At 35.8% G+C, this 27,856-nt stretch overlaps 1 protein-coding gene across 1 annotated transcript in view; it reads right to left on the bottom strand.

Moving 5' to 3' along the window:
- The window catches only part of ctnnal1 (catenin (cadherin-associated protein), alpha-like 1), a 237,406-nt gene extending 210,050 nt beyond the window's left edge, over window positions 1–27,356 (bottom strand). Inside the window, exon 1 of the mRNA XM_030147833.1 lies at window positions 27,261–27,356. Within this exon, the coding sequence (XP_030003693.1) occupies window positions 27,261–27,356 (96 nt within the window). The remainder of the gene's footprint in view (window positions 1–27,260) is intronic.
- Window positions 27,357–27,856: the final 500 nt, after the last annotated feature.

The raw sequence follows: 27,856 nt of genomic DNA, 5'->3' as shown, positions 1-27,856 counted from the left end.
TGTATCCTCCTTTTGGGACAAAAATCATCTTTCAGAGGACCTGATGAATCCAGAGATTTAGTGAATATACGCAACTACTTAGAACTGTTAACGCTGTTAGCTGAGCATGATGCTGACTCTGCATCATCTTGCCACAGCTTTTACAGGGACATCAGGAAAAACTCAAAATAATCGAATAAATTTAATGGCTGAGGTCATAAATGATCAAATCAAAGAAGACATGAGACAAACCAAGTTTCTGGCAGTCATGGTTGATAAGACAACTGATTTCAGTAACACAGTGCATCTGTCATACATCCTCAAGTACATGACTGAAATAGGGGTAAAGGAGGGATTTTTAAACTTAGAGCACGTTACATTTAAAAAACAAACTCAGGATCTAATAGGGTTGGTTGTAGACCTGCTGGAAAGTCCCTCATGCCCTCTTTGTGCATTGTTAGGCATACACTTTGAACCAAATGTTGTCCCAGGGACCATCAAAATATAAAGGCAAGATATTTTTTGAAATTCTCTGGATTATCTGCATGTTTTACTTGTTTTCCCGAACATACCAAACTACTGGATGAGTTTTGTCAAAGATGCCTGCTGCGCATCACAGGTGAGGTGGAATTTTAATACCAGGGTAGTTAGCACTGTTAACAACAGAGCTGAACTGGTTGAGCTTTTCCAGCACACTTGACAATGATGGAGATTGTGACTAGGAAACTGTAATACTGTGCATCTGGCTAGTTCTGCAACAAGGAATAGATTAAATCGATCCAAATCAATTCTTAAAAGAGTTGACAATTAATTTGGCAGTTGATTCGTTGGGTCTTGAGCATGTTAGTATTGAGGCATGCCCGCACGCTGTGTAGCATAACAGAGGAAAACACAGAGCAGCATGGCCAAAGCTTCAGATACCAGGACAGATTATTAAAGCTACGTTTACATTACATTCACGGTGGCCACGGCAGCCCCGTTTGCCCGAAATATAGTGCGCTGCTTATGCAACAAAACTTGAACATGGAGAAAAAAATGGTCAAAATCCAAAGGTGCACTACGTTTCGAGCAAACAGGAGTGACGTGGCCACTGTGAACATACTGTAAACCTATTTTAAGATAGTCTACGTGTCGAGATTACTTTAGCCCGCTAGCTAGTTAGACACTAGTGTAGAAATTATAATGCTTTCATCCATCTCCGTTTATCAGGCTACCAGACAAACATTACTTATCATTGACTGGAACTAATACATACAACGCTAGTTTGACAGCCTATAACCGGAGCTGGTTGAAGACTATAGCTTGCTAGTCTCTAGCCATAACAAGTCTAGGTAGCTGGCTAGTGCTCGCCAACTATACTTAAAGCCATTGCGGGGATGTAATCATTAGTGACTTGTCTGCAGCCTATATTGTTTTGGGTTAAATACTGATCTTTGAGAATTGAGTCTTTGATGTTTATCCGATGAATTGATTAGTTATTAAAATAACCTACAGATTAATCGATAGTTAAAATTATTGTTAGTTGCAGCCCTACATCTGGCACAGTTAAAAAGTTTGGACTTTAGTTTTTTTCTTCTTCTGCTTTTCGTATACATATAGCATTTTTGACATTGCTGATGTGCTCTTTGACAGTCTACAAACCAAGACCTTAGATGTGCAGTTAAGTCTGTCCAGAATTTCAGACTTGTGTCAGTGTTGAAAAGGACTGAGCTGAATTCAGTGATATCCCAGTGTCTTCAGTCTGCATGGAAGGCTCATCTTTGCCTCTCAAACAGATAAAAAACTATGCAAAGGAACACAACTGGACAAACAACGCTGTTGTCTTTGGCATCTCTATTGAGAAAGAATTGATGAATCAGTTGAAGCAAAAGGGCAACTACATGAGAATGTTACGGAATGCTTTGTTAGAAAAGACAGATACATGGGCTTTATTTACAACTGAGTGTTTTAGTATTTGTGGAGTACTGTTTCATGCATATTGTCGTTTGCAACTGAAAAGGTGCATTATTTGTATATAGCTGCATTGACTATACCAGGCATGTATTAGATTTGTGTATATGGTTTACTGTTGCCTACCGTAGGCCCTGACTGAAACCCCACATTACACCACTGGCTAGATGGATTTGACAATGATGTTCATTTACATGGAAAGGGCCGGACTTTGCTCCAAATCCATAAATATTCCTCAAATTACATCCGTGCAAATGACACACACAACATTGATGCTATCCATTTGGCATTGCAGTTTGCGGTGAATCCCTCTTTGCAGATGCTTTGTGAATTACACACTATAATTTTGTCTCATTTATACTGGTTTTGCACCTGCGGTAATCATGGAATTGTCCTATGGATCTGGCCCATAACGTTACGTTCATTATGTTGTCATGCTGTTGTTTATTAGTAATGCAAATAAAGTTAGAATTGGCACTGAAAAACCGTTGGCACAGGATTTTGATCTAGAACTCATTTTAAAGGGACACAACCCGCCATAATGACAACTGGTGATCCAATTTCCCACCCTCCATAGGTTCTGCGGATTCTTCACCAGCAAAAGCTCAGATCTCTCACCGTGAACAACTGTCCTCGTCAATGTCATGTGCTCAAGACTGGAATTATCACTCCACTGAGCCAAGAAAGAACAAACACAAAAGCAATGGGATACAAATAGCTACCTGCCAAACACTGATCTGTTTACCTCCAGTTGTCCAGGCAGCAGACAATATGGTGTGATATCTCTGGCAAAACATAACAAGACGAGATTAAAGGAAGTGGGCTGTCCTGTCACACTCATTTATCTCTTCTGTCCTAACATCATTTATTAGGACACCTTATGTACTGTAATACTGTTGTTGGTGTTAGGAAAGAACCAGATAAAGACATGGAGATATTAAAATCACATAGCAGGTAAATTCTGTGTCTTGGACCTTCAAAATATGCGCAAAGTTTGCAACATATGTTAACTACAATGAGCACTGCAATGATGACATGACTTGAAATAAATTAACACGTGGCACCACATCGACATCTAGAGTGAACCTAGCCCCCACCCTTTTTGGAAATTAGCATTAGTCTTCCTTCTTCTGGATACTGTTTTCAGGTTACTCTGTTGTGTTTTTGTTTTTAGACATGTGGGGGGGGGGGTTTAAATATGTGACCAACAGTTGTGATCACAGATTTCTGTTTAGATTTCGTGTGATGCGATTCTACTGCTCTACACCACGCATTGAAATTAGGGATGTAAACAATTAATCGACTATCAATTAATTGTCGATAAGAATTTGCTCGATTAGATTATTAATTGTCAGTTAATTGCACTTTTCCAAGGCGGGATTTGTGGTGTCGATAGTAGAGGGCTCCACTTTCCAAACTAGGCTTCATCGCTGAGGTTAAATAACGGGGAAGTCACCCTGTCCACACCAGTCCGAAGGCTGCCGGCTTGTCCGTGCTGAGATGCTGCGGCTGGGATGGCCGGTCATCGAACCAGATCATGGCGTTGATGAGTTACAATGACTTTAGGGACACGGTGGAGCAAAACACAGACCGGCCCATCTGTTTGTGGGAGCAGTACACCCCAGCCTAAATACACGCACAAATGCCGGGTTGGGATCGGATCGGAGCGTTTTCGCTGGAGGTTGGTCTAGTCCATGGTCAACTGGACTATCTGGTCAGTGAGACAGAAGTTTAAAACATCCTCAATCGATAATTTGCATCCCCAATTGAAATGGAAGCTAGCACAACATCAGGCCATTTATATTTAGTCTTCTGAGTTGGATTTAATTGAAAATTCTGGTGTTTTTCCCTGATTTCGGCTACTTCAATTGTAACAATTTCAACAAAGTCATGAAAGTAACAAGAACTATTTCGATTAGCATGAAACAGCTCAGTGGACTGCATCTATTGTCTAACATGATACATGTCACTGGTACCTTAATGGCCGTCATCTCTGCACATTTCACCTCATTCTTTAAGACAGGGTTGTAACGATGTCATGACGATTACGATTTTAAATGTCACGGTTAATTAATCATCAAGTCTACCAAAAACCAGTTAGGTAAATGAGCTTCACAACAGCAGAAGACGTAGAGGAAATAGTAATACGTGTTAAGTTTCACTTTTACTTTGCAAAGGGACATACGGTCGTATGGTCTGCAATGCACCCATTGTGAAGTACATGCGGCACGGACAGCACCCCCACATATAAACCCCCCAAAAAATAATCGTAGTAATAGTGAAACCTCAATTATTTCTGTGACGATAATTGTAGCACCAAAGTCTCTAATCGTTACGTCTCTACTTTAAGAATGACTGAAGTAGTAATAAAAGAGGTGGAAAATTATTACTACAAGTGTGGTTATGTTGAGACCTGCTACGACATCTTCGGGTGTCATTTTGAAGCATTTTTGCCCATTTTACTGTCAACTTTTCACCTAATAAAAAAACAGTTCTGTGATGCAATTCTGAACCAAAACCTCTGAGGCAAAATGGTCTGAAGGTTGCAAGCAAAACGCACCACGAATTCAGAGAACACTGAGGAGAGACAGTCAGGTTGGTGTCAGTTTCAGAACTGTAGTCTATTTAGGTATTTTCAGCGCAAAATCTTCTTGTAATTTGACAAATATGTAATTGCCAGGATGAAAAAAATACTCATCTCTAGCCACTGACAACTGCAGCTTTTCTCATTCATAGTATAAGCTCTAGATAGTGAGGCATGATCAGCATCTTTTGTTTCTTTCCTTTCAGCCTGTTTGAATATAAACTTATTCACGTCAATAAGTATGCCCTTGTCCTTGTCTGCTCTGGTGGGTGTGTGTTTATGCATCTGTTTCAATCTGCAGGGTGCTTCCACTGAGGCCGGACATCACAGTACACCATGCTACATTAAGCACCGAATTGCTGCTGATAGAGATCTTTTCCTGTTTGCTGACACTTACGACTCATCTCATCACGGCCTCATAACCATAAACTAAGAAAATACTGTAAATACGGGCTGCGATAGACCAAACAGCCACTTGACACTGAAGAAGAATTTCAAGCCTCTAACAGCCTGTGCAGGACTTGGAGGACTTTTCATATGCGCTAGCTGTAAATAGGGATGTAACGATTACCAGTATAATGATAAACCGTGGTAAAACTGCAGATGGTTAGTATTACCATTTAAATTCTAATTATCATGATAACCGTGTTTGATTACCGCACTTTTAGGGAAAAAAACCCTATGTAAAGCTATGCTTTTATGTCAAATATTTGAGTATAGTTTTAATTTATTACAGTTTTAATTTTATATACCTAATATTTGGAACCAATATTCACTCTTAAAGTCTTTGAAAAGGTTTGTTAAGCATCTGTGTGTTATTTATGCAATAAATTATACACATTCTTCAAATTGGATTTTTTTTTTTTTTTTTTTTTTTTAAGTTTCTGGGCTTTTATGTTGATATAGTAGGTCAAAGTGAAAAACATAATAGGCAGATGATATAAATGAAGTTGTGCTGAAAGAAAAAAAGATACCAAACATGTATATAGTAAACATTTGTTTATATAGTATATAAAGGCAAAATCAAAGGACTGAAAAACGGCCAAAATAAGCTCAGGCCACTAAGGGTTAATATTTGAATGTTTCTGCAACAGAAGGTACATTGTGCCTTTTATTTTATTTTATGTTATTTTCAAAATACAACTTGATTAAATTATTTCAGTGTGTGTATTAGTACTTTTTGAACATTTTGAGCACAGTTTCAATAATACCGTGATAATAATGATAACCGCGATAATTCTGGTCACAATAACCGTGATATGAAATTTTCATATCATTATATCCCTAGCTGAAAGAAGAAAAAAAAAAAAAAAAAAAGGGAGCCACAATGTACAGAGTCACCAATGTAGGAAAAGATATTTAAGCTTTTACATTACAGTCAGGAAAAAAGTATAAAACTGTTGGAGTAACTTCCGATGACACAGATTGGAGGACTTTGAGTAATGTGGGCACTACTAACACCACTTTGAGACTCTCTGATAATGGGAGTGATGTTTAATCAATACTTTATCAGCCTCCCAGCTATAGCAATACATCTTGGTCGGAGGCAGGAGCTTTCCTTGAGACAATTAAAAGCCGCTATCACCATTAGCTACAGCCTTTGGATAAGTTAAATGGCAGAAGGTGAGATAGCTTTTTTCACCATCCGCTGTTTTCTCTTGGTGAATGCACCCCCGATGGGCTGAGTGATTTGGAGTCCACACACATGCAACACATCCACACACACACACACATTTTTATTCTGGAAGTATATTAGCCGGGACGAGGTCAATGGATCGACATGCGAGACAGACCCTTTTATCGGCTCTTAAAGAGAACAGCGATCTGTAATGACTCCCTGGATAGCAATAGTGAGAAGAGCATGAGGGAGGAGTAGGGGCAAACACTGGATGTGCGATTGTGTGTGTGTGTGTGTGTGGTGGTGGTGGTGGTGGTGGTGGTGGGGGGGGTCAGAAAAAGGAGGGGGAGGAGGAGGAGGAGGAGGCGGAGTTGGAGTTGGAGTTGGAGTTGGAGGGGAGTGAGTGCACTCATCAAAGGAGCATTTGAGTTGTCTAATGTGACAAAGTTTAGCTGACTAATACAACCACTTAACAAGAAAACAGGGGGAGTTAAGTGGAATTACATCTCATTTTTATTTTGGAACACAGGCCTGTTGACTCTAGTACCCACCACTGTGACTGAACTTACCTCAAATCCTCATTTATCCAACAATGTGAGACAGGCTCACTGGGATTCCTATGTTTGTTTGATGAAATTAGATCAAATTAGATCTGCTAAAATAAAACCTCATCTAAAACTAAGGATAACAAAGGCAGATACCGCACAGGCGAATGAATGAATTAAAGAGTGGCAATGTTTCAAAATCAGCCATTCCTAAAATTCTCTGTCTCTCTGGATCTCAAACTTACAAAAATTCAACTTTTACTTTTACTGAGTCTTCTGTCTTACAAACACTGCAAAACTCTGCAGTATCTGAGATTAACAGACCAGTGAAGCACAAAAGAACACTATAAGTATTCAGGTTGTTTTCTACAGTAGAAATACAAGTGTTCCATAACCAACAAAAGTCCTGAGCTCAGTAAAAGCATTTTCAGCAAAATGTTTTTTGAATAGTAAACATGAGATTTCCTCATTCTGCAGAATACCTCTTTAAAAGGTGTTGTATTGTTCTTATCATTCACAGATGCCTGTAACATAGGGTTGGGAATAGGGATATAACGATATGAAAATTTCATATCACGGTTATTGTGACCAAAATAATCACGGTTATCATTATTGTCACAGTATAATTGAAATTGTGCTCAAAATGTTCAAAAAGTACTAATACACACACTGAAATGATTTAACCAAGTTGTATTTTAAAAAAAATAAATAAATAAATATTTGGCACAATGTACCTTCTGTTGCAGAAACATTCAAGTATTAACCCTTAGTGGTCTGAGCCTATTTTGTCCGTTTTTCAGTCCTTTTGATTTTGCCTTTATATACTATATAAACAAATGTTTACTGTACCCATGTTTGGCATCTTTTTTTCAGCACAACTTCATCTATATCATCTGCCTGTTATTTTTTTCACTTTAACTACTATATCAACATAAAAGGCCAGAAAACACAGAAAAATATAAAATCCAATTTGAAAAAAGTATAGTTTATTGCATAAATAACACACAGATGCTTAACGAACCTTTTCAAAGACTTTAAAAGTGAATATTGGTTCCAAATATTAGGTATAGAAACTCAAAATTGTAATAAACTATACTCAAATATTTGACATAAAAGCAGATCTTTACACAGGCGTGTTTTCCCCTAAAAGTGCGGTAATCAAACACAGTTATCATGATAATTAGAATTTAAACGGTAATCTGCAAACCATCTGCAATTTTACCGTGGTTTATCATTATACGGGTTATCGTTACATCCCTAGTTGGGAATCTAAGTTGTAAAGACGATACGCATCTCGATACAGCATCTCCGATCCGATATATTAAAGATACACGTGAGGTATCTTGCAATGTGAAATGATTCACACCCAAATCACAATACCGAGCGATTAAGCACATTCTGATTCAACACATTCATTCTGGTAAAAGAACATGCAGTGCAATTCAATGAGCTTGATTATTTATTTAAATAAAACTTTGACTTTTCACAAATGGGCTTTTGTGCAATTTCAGAGCACAGGCCTCACATACAGTAACGTGAAAAAGTTAGGACACCCCCTTTAAATCTTGTTTTCTTTACTATATAAATATCTGGGATTCTGATTTTTTCGTAACAATACTAAGATATGGAGCACATATACCAAAAGAGATGACAATAAAGAAATGCTTTTTTAAATATGCTGGTGAATTCAATATATTTGGGAGGAAAAGTTAGGTCACTCTTATGTTCATTATTCCTTCCAATGCCTAAAATGAAGATTGAATGCACCTGATCAAGTACAAACCAGTTGAAGATTGTTAGAGAGGCTTTTTCAGAATTCAGTCTTTGAAATAATGAAGACAAGGGTGTTCAGACTTTTTCCTCATACATAAATTAATTTGAATTTACCAGCACATTTTAAAAAGCATTTCTTTAGTTTCATCTTTTTAGGTATATTTTCTCCACATTTCAGTAGAGTTAAAATAAAGATAAAAACCCCAGATATTTAGATATGGTTAAGAACAATCAGATGTAAAAGAGGGGCATCCTAACTTTTTTGTTCTTTCGCCGAATCAGTATAGTATTCATCTGTGGCAAATGTGCCACAGTGCATCCGTGGAGCTCATACTGTAGTGTGCAGTGTACACATACACAATTCCACAGCGCACGTTAATGTGGGTCTTCAGAAAAAAAAAAAAATTAACCCAAATAAATAGTAACACTTTTAAATGCAATTCAATTCAATAACCAATGCATCGTGATATCATTCCAAAATTTTCCTCACTCACAGCTTCTCTATCAGTGCACGTGCATGTCGGTGTATCGGTACGTATCGGATCATCTTCCTATCCCTACTTCAATATGGACTCCATTTTAGATACTATTGTAGTGGTGTATGGGGCTAGGTGGTCTCATAAAAAGATCATATGACAGTATTTTGACAAAGACTTAAAATCTATAATCTGAACACCAATTTTCTCATCTCTTATAAAATATAGAGTTACAATCAAACTACAACATCTGCTCTAGTTTTCTCTGGTTTCTTAAAGTTTTAGGCAGTGTGTGATGGCTTTGTGTTGACGTTAACCCATTACAAACTCATCATTTTGGACTGACATTAATGCAATGTTGGAAATACCCACATGAAGTAAACACCATTTCACACACACACAGCTGCAGTGTTTCCATGAATCACCTAGATTGTGGTGGCCTAATTTGCTCCCTCAGACTTTTATAATGGATCAATAACATTTTCACTACAGTGTAACTCTAAAGCATCTGTGTAGATCAGAGTCACTGCACATCAGACTTCATCAGCCAAACCCACAGTTAATGGGCTTTAATTTCTCATCATCACTTCTTCAACATCAGCAAAACAACCCATTACACAAACTCTGTAACTTAAGGCGGACTGACACTGAAAACTTTAGTGTAGACAGATGTTTAAGCATTACTACAGACAGACTGAATTAAACTCACTAGGTTATCGAACTGTGCTAGACAGAAATGCTACAAACCCATACAGGTATTTGCCATAAGTCGGAGCAATGCTTTATGTAAAATACTGGGATTACACTGAAAAAAATAGGACCAATGGCCCTGTAGCTTACCGGCCAAATTAAAAGCTTTGGGAAATGTATCCAGATGCCATTTATTATCACCCAGTTCTGTGTATTTATTCTATTACAGAAATAGCCCATGTTTTGGTCATATTCCAATCAGATCTGTAAAAAATTCAAATTCCAACTTAATATCACTGATTCTTACTAATTTATTGGATCAATCCACTTCCTATCTCTTATAATGGGAAAATGTTTCAAAGTCACACCAAATCCAGAATCAGATCTGGATCGAAATAAGTATCAATGATATCAAGTTGGAATTTTAATTTTTTACAGATCTGATTGGAATATGGCCAAAACATGGGCTATTTCTGTAATAGAATAAATACACAGAACTGGGTGATAATAAATGGCATCTGGATACATTTCCCAAAGCTTTTAATTTGGCCGGTATGGCCGGTAAGCTAAAAACCAGGCGAGTCCAAACTTTTGACTGTTAGTGTATGGGCTTTGATAGTATGTTTCAAGGAGGAGGCTTACTCTGTTGGGGGCCAACAGCAAGGGTATATCCCCCAAAATCCCCCCAATCCTCTGCTCCGACAGTCGATATGAACTCAGTTTGAACTACATGGACCTGATAGTAGCAGAATAATGGACAGAGAACCAATTTTTCCCCATAAAACTCCACCTAGTGAATGAAAATGACACCATATGAACTCTGAATGGTGGCAAGAAAATGGACATTTGTAAAACGATCAATATGAAACAAATTTTATCTCAATCAGCCTATTATTGCTTGGTTTATGTCCAAAAAACTGATTTTCAACTCAAGCGCCCCCATTTGGATGACTGATAAAACTCATACAGAAGCTGAAATCGATGGAGTTCTTCCACTAGGGGTCCCCTATGTCCCCTATGAGAAGAAATCCAACCAAATCTGTCCTAGTTATCGCGTTCACACAAAGGATATCCAACGGTGGCGGTCTGGCAGCAGTGGTCCAGCCATGGTGGCGTAAGTTATACTTCATTTTGGGGAAAAATTTGAAAAATTTATTCAAATATTGTAGCATTTTGACCCATTTTACCCTGTCAGCTGTTGGCCTAATAAAAAGGTTTTGTGGCCCAGTTTGGGCTCTGAACTTAAGTTTTGAGAATGCAGTCGTACACACTAGGTCACAGGTGTCAAACATGCGGCCCAGGGGCCAAATCCAGCCCACCATAGGGTCCATTCCGGCCTGCGGGATGAATTTGTGAAATGCAAAAATTACACTGAAGATATTAATCGATAGTGTAAAAATCATTTTAATTCAGGTTCCATACGTACACATATAAACCAATTAGATCTCAATTGGGTCAGACCAGAAAAATACTGTCATAATAAGCTATAAATAATGACAACTGCAGATTTTATCTTTGTTTTAGTATAAAAAAGTTAAATTACATGAAAATGTTTACATTAACAAACTATACTTTTACAAAAAAATATGAATAACCTGAAGAAATATGAACAAGATGAAATGTCTTGAGAAAAGTAAACAGAATTTTCTCAATATTATACCTGTTACTAAATGTTTTGTGTATTTGTAATTGTAATGTAAGTTGTAATGCACATGTGTAAATGATAAACTGAGGGAGAACATTGTTAAAACTACACTTGTTTTTCTTAAGACATTTCAAGTTGTTCACGTTATTCAGATTTTTAAGGAAACGCTGTAGATATAAACATTATCATAATGTATTAGGGATGTAACAATATGAAAATTTCATATCACGGTTATTGTGACCAAAATTATCACGGTTATCATTATTATCGTGATATTTATACTTATACAAACACTGACATAATGTAACCAAGTTGTTTTTTTGTTTTTTTTTTTATTTAAAAAAAATAAAATAAAATAATAGACACAATGTACTTTCTGTTGGCAGAAACATTCAAATATTAACACTGTTTGACCATTTTCCAGATCAAGTTTGAGTTGTTTTAGTTTCTTTTTCAGAGAGAGAGAGAGAGAGACAGATAGATAAATAGTTCACAAAATGAGGAAAAAGTGGACAAAAATGGACAAACTTATGCATCAAAATGAGTAAAGTCAAAAAATAAGCATCAAAATTACAGAAAAACGAACAAAATGAGACAAAACCAAAAAAAGAGACCAAAAAAAAGGCAAGAAAATGGATAAAAACAAACACAAGTAGTGCAATGAACAAGATAGATAGATAGATAGATAGATAGATAGATAGATAGATAGATAGATAGATAGATAGATAGATAGATAGATAGATAGATAGATAGATAGATAGATAGATAGATAGATTAAAAAAAAGTTCACAAAATGAGGAAAAATTGGACAAAAATGGACAAACTTATGCATCAAAATGAGTAAAGTCAAAAAATAAGCATCAAAACTAGAGAAAAACGAACAAAATGAGACAAAACCAAAAAAAGAGACCAAAAAAAGGCAAGAAAATGGATAAAAACAAACACAAGTAGTGCAATGAACAAGATAGATAGATAGATAGATAGATAGATAGATAGATAGATAGATAGATAGATAGATAGATAGATAGATAGATAAAAAAAAGTTCACAAAATGAGGAAAAATTGGACAAAAATGGACAAACATATGCATCAAAATGAGTAAAGTCAAAAAATAAGCATCAAAATTCAAGAAAAACAAACAAAATGAGACAAAACCAAAAAAAGAGACCAAAAAAAGGCAAGAAAATGGATAAAAACAAACACAAGTAGTGCAATGAACAAGATAGATAGATAGATAGATAGATAGATAGATAGATAGATAGATAGATAGATAGATAGATAGATAGATAGATAGATAGATAGATAGATAGATAGATAGATTAAAAAAAGTTCACAAAATGAGGAAAAATTGGACAAAAATGGACAAACTTATGCATCAAAATGAGTAAAGTCAAAAAATAAGCATCAAAATTAGAGAAAAACGAACAAAATGAGACAAAACCAAAAAAAGAGACCAAAAAAAAGGCAAGAAAATGGATAAAAACAAACACAAGTAGTGCAATGAACAAGATAGATAGATAGATAGATAGATAGATAGATAGATAGATAGATAGATAGATAGATAGATAGATAGATAGATAGATAGATAGATAGATAGATAGATAGATAGATAGATAGATAGATAGATAGATAGATAAAAAAAAGTTCACAAAATGAGGAAAAATTGGACAAAAATGGACAAACATATGCATCAAAATGAGTAAAGTCAAAAAATAAGCATCAAAATTCAAGAAAAACAAACAAAATGAGACAAAACCAAAAAAAGAGACCAAAAAAAGGCAAGAAAATGGATAAAAACAAACACAAGTTGTGCAATGAACAGGACGGACGGACGGACAGAGATAGATAAATAGAAAGATGTCAGATCAATTAAAAAAGTTCACAAAATGAGGAAAAAGTGGACAAAAATGGACAAACATATGCATCAAAATGAGTAAAGTCAAAAAATAAGCATCAAAATTAGAGAAAAACGAACAAAATGAGACAAAACCAAAAAAAGAGACCAAAAAATGCAAGAAAATGGATAAAAACAAACACAAGTAGTGCAATGAACTAGATAGATAGATAGATAGATAGATAGATAGATAGATAGATAGATAGATAGATAGATAGATAGATAGATAGATAGATAGATAGATAGATAGATAGATAGATAGATAGATAGATAGATACATAGATACATAGATACATAGATACATAGATACATAGATACAAATTCTCCAGGAAATGTGCAGTACTGTGACTTTTCAAAGTGCTGTAATCAAACACGGTTATCATGATAATTAGAATTTAAACGGTAATACTAATCGTCGGGAATTTTACCGCGGTCGTTATACTGGTAATCATTACACCCCTATAATGTATTTTTACTTTTTTCACTGGTATTATTTTACTGGTCCGGCCCACTTGAGATCATATTTTGGCGAATGTGGCCCCTGAACTAAAATGAGTTTGACACCCCTGCACTAGGTCATTCTACATCCTTTACTGTTAATAACACAGCAAGTAAAATGGGCTGAAGGTTGCACACAAAATGCATCGGCGTCACAGATTCATTTCGATTCACACATACCAACCTTCGGCGATACGAAGACGCACAAACTACACAGGAAACCCCCACCCCTCTGCAGCGACACACAACAAACATATGCACATTAAAGAGGCGGTGCGCTCTGGGCTATGAGTGTGTACGCACATGCGTCTCTGCTCACGGTGCAGCGCAACCCTGGTGTGGTTTCACCTTCATGCCAGGCACTCATTTGTCTTCATTATCATCATACGGCTGGAGGAAGCAGATCTGTTAGGGCCCGTGGCAACAGTAATGCCTCTCTGTCTGAGTATAAAAAACAACTTCACTACCTGGACGTTTGTCATGTCACACCACCACGGGACGAGGAACATTAGGAGGGGAAAAAGAGTGCCTCATACCACAATAAACCTCCATATTCAATAATTCCAGAGAAAAAAGGAAAGATTTGACTGATGGCGCGTGCTTAGTGAGCTGTTAAGTGAGGATGAGGTTTATCGGGCACTTTTTAAGTCAGCATTTTGTTTTATGTAGAATTTCCGTGACAAAATGCTAACGCGCTGAGCAAATCATATCCTCAAACCTGCCACTGAGCTTTTGTTTAGGTAATAAATAAGCTGCTTTAATCCAGTTTGTGAGTAAAGTGAACACGGAGAAGCTTTTTTTTTTTTTTTTTTACCCACAGTCCTTTTTAGCACATCAGAAGACAAAACTGCAAGCAACACAGAACCCCTGGAAGCATGACAAACTCGGCACTAACAAACTTGGACAGACAACGGATTTTTCAGGCCCAATTATAGCAGAAAATCTTTTAAGAAACTCCAGGCTTAGGCAGCGGAGAAATGATGGAGCCAGCGTAGCTATGTAATCACAAGGCCAGTGTGTCACAAGTGTTTAAACGTTCACTGATCTGATCAAAGGAACACGTATAACCCACACATCTTTGCCTCCCAACAGTGTTCCCAGGTCTCGTCAGCCCCGAGGACCACCAGGACCGCACCTAGACTAGGGCTGTGTACTGGCAACAATCTGGCAATACGATGCAAATCACAATACTAGGATCATGTTATGATTAGGGATGTAATGATTACCGGTATAACGATAAACCGCAGTAAAATGGCAGACGGTTAGTATTACCGTTTAAATTCTAATTATCATGATAAGCGTGTTTGATTACTGCACTTTTCCGGAGAAAACGCCCTATGTAAAGATCTGCTTTTATGTCAAATATTTGAGTATAGTTTTAATTTATTACAATTTTGATTGTATATACCTAATATTTGGAACCAATATTCACTTTTAAAGTCTTTGAAAAGGTTTGTTAAGCATCTGTGTGTTATTTATGCAATAAAGTATAAACATTTTTCAAATCGGATTTTATATATTTTAGTGTTTTTTGTCCTTTTGTGTTGATATAGTAGGTTAAAGTGAAAAAAATAATACACAGATTATATAGATGAAATTGTGCTGAAAAAAAAAAACAGATCCCAAACATGGGTATAGTAAAATCAAAAGGACTGAAAAACAAAATAGGCTCAGACCACTAAGGGTTAATACTTGAATGTTTCTGCCAACAGTAGGTAGACTGTGCCAGTTATTTTATTTGGTTGTTTTTTGTTTTTTTCAAAATACAACTTGGTTAAATTATTCCAGTGTGTATCAGTACTTTTTGAACATTTTGAACACAATTTCAACAATACCGCGATAATAATAACCGTGATAATTTTGATCACAATAACCGTGATATGAAATTTTCATATCGTTACATGCCTAGTTACGATATATCATAATATACTGTTAACAAGGCGATATTTTTTCATTTGTTTTGTTTCTTTTTTTAAAAGATTATTTCCTGGAAAATTTGAATTACACCAGAAATATGCACAAATACTAAACAAATTTTTATTTGATCAGAACAGGCTCTAATGCTATATCACAAAACTTTCCTGTGTTAAAAATTAAAGTGCAGGATTTGGACAACTCCAAATTTTTTTGTGCAAAAAGTAACATTAGATGATGAAACTATTTCTATCCAGAACAAAAAAGATGTGAATAACTGGAAAAAAATGAAATTTCTGAAGAAAAACAAGTACAATTTTATCAATATTCTGTCTCAAATTATGATTTCTACATGTGCATTACAGATCAGATCTGCCAAGGCACAAAACAGGCAGAATATTGTTGAAATTGCACTTATTTTTCTTTAGACATTCCAGGTTTTCATATTTGTTCAGGTTATTGACATTTTATTGTTAAAGGATATCAGAATTTAATGTTCTTTGCAATAAATCAAAGAGAAAAAAATTGGTGTTGCCATTACTTATAAGCATAATGTCATATTATTTTTTTCACATTAAACCAAGAAAATTTGGAGTCATTATTTCTAGGTTATTATGCTATTATTTTTGAGTTTGATGCCCTTGACTGTTAACATCTTCAGGTTAATTTTTGCATTTTGCACTTTGTAAATTCATCTTGCGGGCCAGATTGGACCCTTTGGCGGGCCGGTTTTGGCCCCCCAGCCGCATTTTTGACACCTGTGCCATAAAACAACATATAGAGTATTTAGAACAATAATTCCTATTCTATACCATATACTATCACTAATTTATCATTTCTTCCATCAGTTGCCACAGTACTGTGGTGGCAAAATGCACAAAAGAATGAACTGAAGTATACTCCATATATCACCACAGTACTGTGGCAACAAGAGGAGAATGAGTTCATAAACAGTATATGTGATTGGCTCTAGTACAAATGCTAACATTTGATTGGTCCGTGGCAACAGACAAACCAATATTTTGTGCCACAGTACTGTGGCAGTAGACATTACCACAAATAAAAGAGCTTGCAGGATTTCCAAACAAAAAAAGAAAACCAAAATAAAAATGAAAAAATGAACCTCCACCATGTCTGCATGCAGTTTGTTAGTTTTGTTTGTTTATTTCAAATATCAACATTTAAAACCAAAAACAACAAAGAAAAACATTAAAAAAAAAAAAAAAAAAAAAAACATATTCAAAAAGGAGCAGGATGAAGTGCAACTTATACATTCCCACCCCCTTGACACATCTTCTACTGACCATAAAGTCCTGTGCCAGCTCCACAAAATAACTTAAAAAAATCTTACATATATCTAAATAAATTCTGTCCAAACCTGCACAAAACGCAAAAATAATATACAAATCAAAAATAATTCTGTCTATGTCATAGCAGTATTACACATATTAACAGTATCGTGAAATGAAATATCACAATGTATCGCCCAACCTAGACAGGCCTGGTGTTGTGTTTTTACTATGAACACACCTCAATTATACTAAAAAAAAAAAAACTTCCTGAGCAGCCATTTGCACTAATCACCACTTGAAAACAGGACTCACATCTCAGTAATTGTCTTCAGGTTGGCTGTGGACCACATCTAAGACGCGTAACTGCAGACACTTGGGCTTTGTTTCGCGTCTCTCTGTGTGATGCCCATTACATTTCTGACCACCCAGAGCAGTTCATTACCCTCACCATGGCCCTCACCAAACAAGTCCATTGGTATGGAGATAGCTATAGAAAAGGTGTAAAGTAAAAGCACGCCAGCGCATTCCTAGCCGAGGAGAGCGCTTCTGTTAAATGAAGAAGAGGCCTCAGCCAATCAGCGACTGCACTGATGGAGGCTGCAGCTGGAAAACATCCAGGTGTGTGCATGACTAAAACACCTCTGAGACACAAGTCGCTTTTCCACTGGACGTCTGCACAAAACTTTATTTACTAAATGTCGAAAAAACAGAAGTGCGTAATGTCGGTTTTTCCATTAAATCACAAATGCGATGATTTGTTTATTTATTATCGCGAAATGACACAAGAAGTCATTCCATAAACATGACGACGAATGTAAACATGGTGTTGATTTACAGATTTATTCATTATTATTATTATTATTATTATTATACATTACCCTTCTATCTCGTACTAAATTAAAAAATGATTGGGCTTCCTGGTGTGTCCACCAAGGTTATTATCATTAAGAAAAACTAATGAAATGACGAAAACTAGAATTGAAAAATCATTTTCGTTAACTGAAATAAATAAAAACTATAATTAAAAGAAGAAAAAAACAATAACTAATTGAAAATGTATTGTGTGCTTACAAAACTAACTAAAACATATAAAAATTATGGATAAAATTCCCTTAGTTTTCGTCTTTGTCAACGTTGGATTGATACGAAATCAATTTATTTCGCTCTAGTAATTTTAGCTAGCAGCACCATACAGTACTTCACGGTCTGTCACTTCTCGTCACTTGTGGTTTCCAGTCGTCTTCTCATCCCCACTCTACCTGGAAACATGGAGACTAAAGTTGGGAGAAAGCAGAGTCCTGTATATGGAATTTATTTGAACTAGCGGCACTGTACCCATGGTGCCATTGTACGACAGCGCCCTCCTGTGGTGCAACATCGGGACATTGATCGGACACACACGCGTCAGACAAACGCGCTGGACAAATAGGTGCCAGACACAGAAACGTCCATCATAGTAGGATACGACAGTGAAGAAAATAAAAGATACGACAAAACTAAAATTAATACTAAAACTAAACTAAAACTAAGCATTTAGAAAAAAAATGAAAACTAATAAAAACTAGCAAACCTGCTCTAAAAACAAATTAAAACTAACTGAATTAGAGAAAAAAAAGTCGAAACTAAATAAAACTAAACTATAATGAAAAATCCAAAACTACCAAATCCAAAACCTTGACGTCCACACATACCGCGACATGTTTCTTCTTCTTCTTCACTTGTTGAAATGCACGTCATCATCTGGTTTTTTAATTCACCTGACTCTAGTTGCGAAAAAGGTCTTTCCATTGTACTTTTGCATAATATACCATTTGCGCTACGCCCCAAAAACCACCCCTTGCCAGTGCAAAAACTTTTAATTGAAAAATGAGACTTTTGGCGAAATTGTCCTTTTTTTCCATTAGGTACATTTTTATGTGCGAGTTATATTTGCGCAATTTGAGGGTCAATGGAAAAGCGACCACTAACATTTGACTTGACCTATGTGCAGTTGTGGAATGGAATTTTTGCAAATCAATTCATTGTGCTTGTTTTTACATTTTACACAGGCTCATAACTTTTTTTTTTTTTTTTTTTGGAATTGTAATTGGTAGGCTATCGTTTTGTTTGGTGTAACATATACCACGTGTAAATGAAGTACTCAGGTCCACTCACACTACACTACAAACTGATTCCTTCATATAAAAAGATATATTAGCCCTCTGGTATCCGGGTGCACCTTTTAGGCACACTTTGCACTTTGTGTTAAAAAACTTCATATTATTTTCACAATTTAAATAAGGTTAGAATTCAAAAGTTGTTCATTTTTGCATGATCTTTAAAATTCTGGCCACCAACTAAAATGTGCACATTGTAAACAAAAGAAAATTACAAGACTAGCATCTGTCTCCCAAGTGTGCCTAAAACGCACTATTTCTTCCATTTGATATGTATGATTAAAGCTGACCTGGATTTACAAAAATAAAATGAAATTAGAGCAGAAAAATAAATCAATATATAATATTTAATAGTTTGATTTATAGGTGTGCATTTTATGCACACTTGGTGACAGATGTTAGTATTTTTGAACATTTGACCTAGCGCCAAAAATAATAATGAAAATTTACCAATGTTGGAGTTAATCATTGACATATGCCAGGATGAAAAAAATCAAATAATATATGATGCACTTTTTATGTAGTATATTGAAAAAAAAATCATTTTTTTTGTTTTTGCATCCAAAAAAATGGTTTGTTTACATTACAAACATGACATTTAAAGGGTTAAAAAATGTGACGATTATTGAGTATTTGATATTTTAATTTACGCCTCAAGTTGATGAAATAGGAAAAAAAGTGTAAAAGAATTAAAAACAAACTGTATGAAATTTCTTTTTAACATTATTCCACAAGTGTGCAAAAAAGGCACACTTGGTGCTAAGCAAGGGCCTTGCTGGATGGGATACCGGAGGGTTAAAAAAAAGATATTTTGCCAGCGCAAAAACTTTTAATTGAAAAATGAGACTTTTGGCAAAATTGTATTATTTCCATTAGGTAAATTTTTATTATTATAACTTACATTTGTGCAATTTGAGGGTCAATGGAAAAACGACTACAGTTAGACATGAGTGAAATTGTAAAAAGTCAAAGGAGCAGCACCAAACGACTTTTAAAATGATAATCCGTGCACAATCAGTGAGACAGGTGAACATACAAGAATGAAAAGAGAAGAGAATGACCGGACGGAGCTGTGTGTGTGTTGGCTATCCGGTGTGTGTTTATGTATAACGTAGTGCAAAGCTGGGAGACTCCGAAGCCTATAATTACACCCTGGTGGGAGTGAAGCTGATAACAGAGGCCTGAAGATATCAACGTCATGGAGAAGAGACAGGAGAGGAGAGGAGATGTTACCTTATCAAACACCAGCTTTCCTCACTGATGCTGCTTTTTCATTTCCTCTTTACAGTTATCAAATGTCCTCTACACAACACATGCAAGCGCAACCAAGAGAGGAAAAAAACATACAACACACAGTGCAAACAGTCTCTTATGGACTCTAATAATTCAATTATATCCAACATAAAGCAACAGTGCTTCTTGGAACCAGCTCATAAAAACAGATTAAGGTAGTAATCTGAGTAGTGAGGCTGGATTACTCTTCAGTCTTTAATATCAGTCTGGTTTCTTATTGTGTTCTAAGTGAAGTAGACTGAAACAATGACGATAAATACTGCAATAGGATTCTGCAGTGTGATATCATTATTGCAATGAATATTTTTGTTCTGTCTTTTATTTAAGCTTTCAAAAAAAAAAACGGTTTAAATATTTCCGTCTTCTCATTTATTTCTGTCATGTTGCGAAAGCCAGGCTGTGCAAATACGCACTACATCATAGTATCAGAAACTAATGTGTCTTGTTCCATTTTTTATGATGTTTTCATCTCGTTGCTTCATCCAGAACACTTTTCTCCTCTTACATCTTTTACGAATAATTTAAAACTACAAATACAACTGCAGCTTTCACTCAGGATGAAAAAAAAAAATAAAAAAAAAATCAGCCTTTAAACTTGAAAGAAATACCATTTATAATAAAGATAAGTATCAATTCTAAATGATAGGAACATTTTTATTATACTAACATTGTTGGCCATGTTGCTCAGTCCTAATTTATTATTAGGGATGTAACGATTACCAGTATAATGATAAACCACAGTAAAATTGCAGACAGTATTACCGTTTAAATTCTAATTATCATGAAAACCGTTTTTGATTACCGCACTTTTCCGGAGAAAATGCCCTATGTAAAGATCTGCGCTTTTGTCAAATATATGAGTATAGTTTTAATTTATTACAATTTTGATTATATACCTAATATTTGGAACCAATATTCGCTTTTAAAGTCTTTGAAAAGGTTCGTTAAGCATCTGTGTGTTATTTATGCAATAAATTATATACATTTTTCCAATCGGATTTTTTTTTGTGTGTGTTTACTGTCCTTTTACGTTTTTATAGTAGGTTCAAATGAAACAAATAATAGGCAGACGTTATATATGAAGTTGTGCTGAAAAAAAAAGTTACCAAACAGTATAGTATACATTTGTTTATATAGTATATAAAGGCAAAATCAAAAGTACTGAAAAACAGCCAAAATAGACTCAGACCACTAAAGGTTAATATTTGAATGTTTCTGCAACAAAAAGTACATTGTACCAATTATTTTATTTGGTTTTTTTTTGTTTGTTTGTTTTTTTGTTGTTGTTTTCAAAATACAACTTGATTAAATTATTTCAGTGTGTGTATTAGTACTTTTTGAACATTTTGAGCACAATTTCAACAATACCATGATAATAATGATAACCGTGATAATTTTGGTCACAATAACCGTGATATGAAATTTTCATATCGTGAAAGTTACTGCATATGTTAAGTTGGAAGTCGATAAGTTTAGAGATATATGGGAAGGATGGATACATTATGTAAGACAACATAGATCAGATTTTGTATAGGGGAAGTAATTTTACTGTTGGTTATGAGGCTAATTTTCAGTAGGTATTATTACCTACCAACATTTTATATGCACCTTGGTGAGAGACCAACTGAAGGAAATTGATTTTGTTTTTACACCCTGGTTCAATGCTACAAAGTTTGTGATTTTTGTTGTTTTTATTTTTATTTATTTTATTTATTTTTTTATTTCTATATATTATTTTACATGCTTGTTGGCAGGTAACATGAGTATGTGGAGGTATATCTGTATTGAAAAAGATAATTTTCCAAACGTAAAGGAATTTATTTTTTGTAAAAGTGAAATAAAATACAAATTTAAAAAAAAAAAAAAAAAAATTTCATATCGTTACATCCCTATTTATTATTAATGTAATACATAGACTACAACAGATTAAACATTTCCTCTAACATGGAGTCATTATGTGCCACACCTTCCTGTTTTAACACCCAGCTACATTAACAGTGAAATGCAGTTCTGATAAAACACGTTACATTCACATGTGAACTTCTTCGGTTATTTGTGTGTGTCTAGCAGTAATAATTGAAAAACACTCCGAGCGTGAAAGTCTGTTGGTCAGCAGAGAGTGACTGTCTGTCAAAACAACAATTCCATAATACATATGGAGTTAACTTGGAAATGTTTCTTTCAGCATTGCAGAGCTCTGTTGCTATGGGGACTTGCCTCACACAGAGAAAAAAAAAAAAAAAAAACCTTAGGATAAATTGTCCTTGAGGCCCACTATTCAACATTGAACTGTAATATGCGGAATGCCGTAACAGTATACACGGCATTCTTCTTCTTCACTCTTCACTGCTATGCTATAGTCTGGAGCTCAGCCAGTCATTCTCAAAGGGCAGGAGTACACCATAAGTTCGCTGCAGCAAAAATATTATTAGTATAACGCAGAGTACAGCAGATTTACTGTCTGCTTTTGCACAATCAAGCATAGTGACTTTGTTTTAGCCTCAAAGGTAAAGTTGAACCTTCTTTTCTAATATGGAACGCTTCATAAATAACTGACTTCATCTCCATTCAGAACTGGACAAGCTTTATCTTCCAAATGATCCAGTGCAATGAGAGGGAAGAGTAGGGTTGTCATGGAGGGAGGTGTGTGTGTTTGGGGGGGAGGGGGGCACCTTCCACAGTGGTATGGTCCAGACTTTTTAACCCACCAGTATCTACCCTTGAGGTGAAACAACAGAACACTCATGTCTGCCTCAGCACAACAAGACATTATTAGCATTTATAAGACCAGTGGCTGCTCAGCTCTACTTCAGAGTCTCAACCCACCTCCCATGTAACAAATGCGCAAAGTGTATCAAAAACACTGCGCTGACGTATTGTGTGTGATTATGTGCTGCTTTTGTATGTTTGGGTTATAACTCTGACTATTTGCACTACAATAATGCACTGAACAAAAATATGAATGCCACACTTTTGTTTTTGCTTCCGTTTTTCATGAGCTGAACTCAACGATCTAAAACTTTTTCTATGTACACAAAAGGCCTATTTCTCTCAAATATTGTTCATAAATTTGTCTAAATCTGTGTTAGTGAGCACTTCTCTTTTGTCCTTTGCTGAGATAATCCATCCACCTCACAGGTGTGGCAGATCAAGATGCTGATTAGACAGCAGGATTATTGCACAGGTGTACCTTAGGCTGGCCACAATAAAAGGCCACTCTAAAATGTGCAGTTTTACTGTATTGGGTGGTCCAGGGGGGTCAGAAAACCAGTCAGTATTTGGTGTGACCACCATTTTCCTCGCACAGTCTTCTTCATGAATTCTCTGAAACACCTTTGGAGATGGCTTATGGTAGAGAAATGAACATTCAATTCACAGGCAGAAGATCTGGTGGAGATTCCTGAAGTCAGCATGCCAATTGCATATTCCCTCAAAACTTGTGACATCTGTGGTATTGTGCTGTGATAAAACTGCACATTTTAGAGTGGCCTTTTATTGTGGCCAGCCTAAATCACACCTGTGCAATAATCATGCTGTCTAATCAGCATCTTGATATGCCACACCTGTGAGGTGGATGGATTATCTCAGCAAAGGACAAAGGAGAAGTGCTCACTAACACAAATTTAGACAGATTTGTGAACAATATTTGAGAGAAATAAACCTTGTGTGTACACAGAAAAAGTTTTAGATCTTTGAGTTCAGCTCATGAAAAATGGGAGCAAAAACAAAAGTGTGGCATTTATATTTTTGTTTAGTGTACATACATACAGTAAATATATAGATTTTACAGGGGTCATTCCATATGAAATGAACAGATTTTAAGAAAATTTCCCACCTGACCCTCTCAGATTTTTCTAAATTTTTACATACTTAGAGAACATTATATATGATGGGGAAATCATTAAAATGTTCTGTTATATGGCTAAAATATGAGGGCGAAAACGTCCATATTTAATTTGAAAATTTAACATAGAAGGATTTATACAAACAAGTTGTGCTTGGTGTCAAAATTTAGGTTATTTCCTGTCCTTTCACATGGTGTCTTTTATTTTGTGATACCACCTATCCCACATGCTGATACTGACCTTTGAATCCAAAGGTCGGGCAGATATTTTTGATTTTCAGCTGTTCATATATCATACATAACATACCATAGCACTTTCATTTTACACAGATCCATTCCCTAAGTAGCCAGGATATAGCACATAAAATTTCTAATGAATATGATAATTAGTTTTTGTGTAATGAGTGGCCAAATGTAGCATTTTAGAAGTTCACGATGTATAAAATCTCAACTTTATCATTCTCTGTAACATGCAATTATAAATTTGAAGTACATATTTTTGCATTTCTTAGGACTATAGATTCCTGTGAAATGAGCCTGAAAATTTCAGACCTCTAGCTCTTTTTGTTCAGAAGTTATAGAAACCTGAAACTAGCCAAAAATTTCAAGTCGCAATTTTGGGATACCCCCTACCTACTTCAAATGGTCATAACTTTGGAACTATTTACAATTAAGCCTTGAAATTTTGGATTTTTCCATCACATGTAATGTACTAGAAGTATGTAAAAATTTAGAAAAATCTGAGAGGGTCAGGTGGGGATCACTTAATGAAATTATATGGAATGACCCATAGACCTTACCCCTGTGTATATCCACTCACTGTATAAAAATTCCAATTTGCACTTTCTGTACATAATACAATGTAAAACCCACTGTAAATAATATACACATAAACATATATTTTTAATAGACCGGATCCACACATCCACTCTCTGTATAAAAAACTCTCATTTACACTCTGTATATATTACATTATCACTGTAAATCTCAACCCATTGTTGTCCTTGTCTCTAGTCCAGCGTTTGTCTATACTATGTCTAGGTCCACATGTTGTTCTGGGTTCATGTCGGAACTATATGTCGTGAGCAATGTAAAAACCGAAGCCAAATTCCTTGTATGCGTTCACATACTTGGCCAAGAAAGCTGATCCCGATTCTGATGTGCTGTCTCTGTATGACTGTACTGATGCCTCACTGTTCTCTTTGTCTTTTTTAATCTTTATTAATTTATCTTGTTTGTTATCTGTCTTAACTCTGTCTTTTTAATTCATGTGCTGTAATATATTGTTTTTTTTAGGATGCCTTTTGTCATCAGGCTGGGGACTACAGCTCATGTTGGCTAAAGCTGCCCCTTTTTACTGTCATTGATACAGTTCATTAACTGGGATTGTCCACAATACAATAAACTAAACACAAACTTTAAAACAGGGGTCTCAAATTAATTTTCTTTCAGGGGCCACATTCAGCCCGATTTAATCTCAAGTGGGCCGGACCAGTAAAATAATAACATAATAACTTATAGATAATGACAACTCCAAATTTTTGTCTTTGTTATAGTGCAAAAAAAAAAAAATTAAATTATGAAAATACTTACTATTATAAACTACCCAAACAAAAATGATGTGAATAACCTGAAAAAACTGAAATTCTTAAGAAAAATATGTGCAATTTTAACAACATTATGTCTCAACATCTCATTTGTACAGGTGTATTATGGATCAGATCTACAAAGACACTAAACACTTAGTAACAGGCAGATAGCTGTTAAAATTGTGTTTAATTTTATTAAGACATTTCAGGTTTTTCAGATTTGTTCAGGTTATTCACATTTTATTGTTACAGGATAGTTTGTAAATGTAAATATTTTCTGCTGTAGCAAAGATTTTTTTTTTTAAATTAAAAATAAAAAATAAATAAATAAATAAATAAATAAATGACATACATAAAATAAAATATAAAAATAAAATAAAACAAATAAATAATTCAATTAATTAATTAAAAAATAAATTTTAAAAAAAAATACAAAATTAAAAAAAAAAAAAAAAAAAAATGTCATTATTTATAGGCATAGTGTAATTATTATTATTTCTTTCACATCAAACCAAGAAGAAAATATGGAGTCATTCTTTTTTGTAGGTTATTATGCTATTATTTTACTTTAGGTCAAATTGGTCTGTATGTGGAACCTGAACTAAAATGACTTCGACAGCCTTGACTGTGGAATTTTTGCACTTTGCAAATTCATCTCAGGGGCCAGATTGGAACCTTTGGCGGGCCGCATGTTTGAGACCCCTGCTTTATAAGATGTGTGATCCACTGTTGTTCCCTAAATTAACAATCCTTCAATCTTTAACCCATTAATTAACCCCCTGACCTAAACCTCATGCTTTTGTCAGTCTGGACCAGTGTTTGAGAGTGCACAAGAGTTGTTGAAAGAGTGCTGTGGCCCTAAGTGGGTCTCTCATCTTCTTCTGTTTATTGAAAAACAAAACACGTGCCTTAAAGTGGCCCAATTACAGAAGTGGGAGTCAGTCTGTGGTGGCCCTGACTGCAAAGGCAGCACAACAAACTTCTGGGAAAGTTTTTTTTTTTTTTTTTTTTCCACAGTAGGCACCTCCAGTCGAATCAGAAACGATTACTACAGTACATTCTGGATGGATAATCATCAATGTATTGCCATCACTCTCATTACAGTACACCAAAGCCTATTATGTAATGTGGTCTGAAGTTCTGACTAACACTAAGTGCCAACAACTAAATCTGACCATGGTGCATTCAGGGTCTAATGTTTGCTTTAGTTTTTTTCTACATTCTGTTTAAAAACACTTGCTACAACAATATCAACATCAACAAATCAAGACAGCATGCTTGAATGAGCTGGTTTTATATCAAAGAACAGATGTTACTGTGTATGAACCCACGGTATATTAGCGTGGGACGTGTTCCACGCTAAGGAAACACGCAGCTTCCAAAACAGGTAAACACGGGAAAAGTTAGCCTCATGTTCCTGAACACAGCCGCTGTTGTTGGAGTGAAAAGTGTCTTTTTAATACGCAGTGGGTTAAGACACGGCATTTCCACGGCCTGTGTGTTGTTTTTTAGTGACTCACCTGCGATACCAGAGGAATAAGCGTCTGCTCCACCGAGCGAGTTTTGATTTCCAGACCGGAATCAAAGTTACTATTGCCGCACGGAGATGAAGCCATTCCCGCCGAGCCTTTCCCCTGCCTCAAACAATGCACAGCAGCAGTAGCACCAGGGTTCACCGGCAGCCTTTCCTTTCCTGTTTCACCCCCCAGCTGCAAAACTGGTGAAACGGACTTGGCTGGTCCACGCCGGGGTTTCTCACTTGGTTACACGGTGGTTTATGAAGCGTCTCTCCACGCGCACGCACGCTCTTTGAATCCACTGTGTGTCGGTGGTGGAGCCGCTGCGCCCGCTAATGTCCATGGAGTTTAGTCAAGTACGGCAGACAGGCAGGCAGGGAGCGGACTGCAGCACACCACTGTGGGCAACCACACACACACACACACACACACACACAAACCACGGCATGCACACACCTCCTCAACTGTGGGCTCCTTACGCACTGCTCAAACCTGTCTAATATTTTTACCTCCGCCGAGGAGGTTATGTTTTTGTGTTTGTCTGTCTGTCCATGTGCAAGATAACTCAAAAAGTTATGGACGGATTTGGATAAAAAAAA

Source organism: Sphaeramia orbicularis, chromosome 11 (assembly GCF_902148855.1).
Source record: "Sphaeramia orbicularis chromosome 11, fSphaOr1.1, whole genome shotgun sequence".
Lineage (NCBI taxonomy): Eukaryota > Metazoa > Chordata > Actinopteri > Kurtiformes > Apogonidae > Sphaeramia > Sphaeramia orbicularis.
Note: the sequence above shows the minus strand (reverse complement) of the source record. Positions and strands in the feature narration are given on the sequence as shown.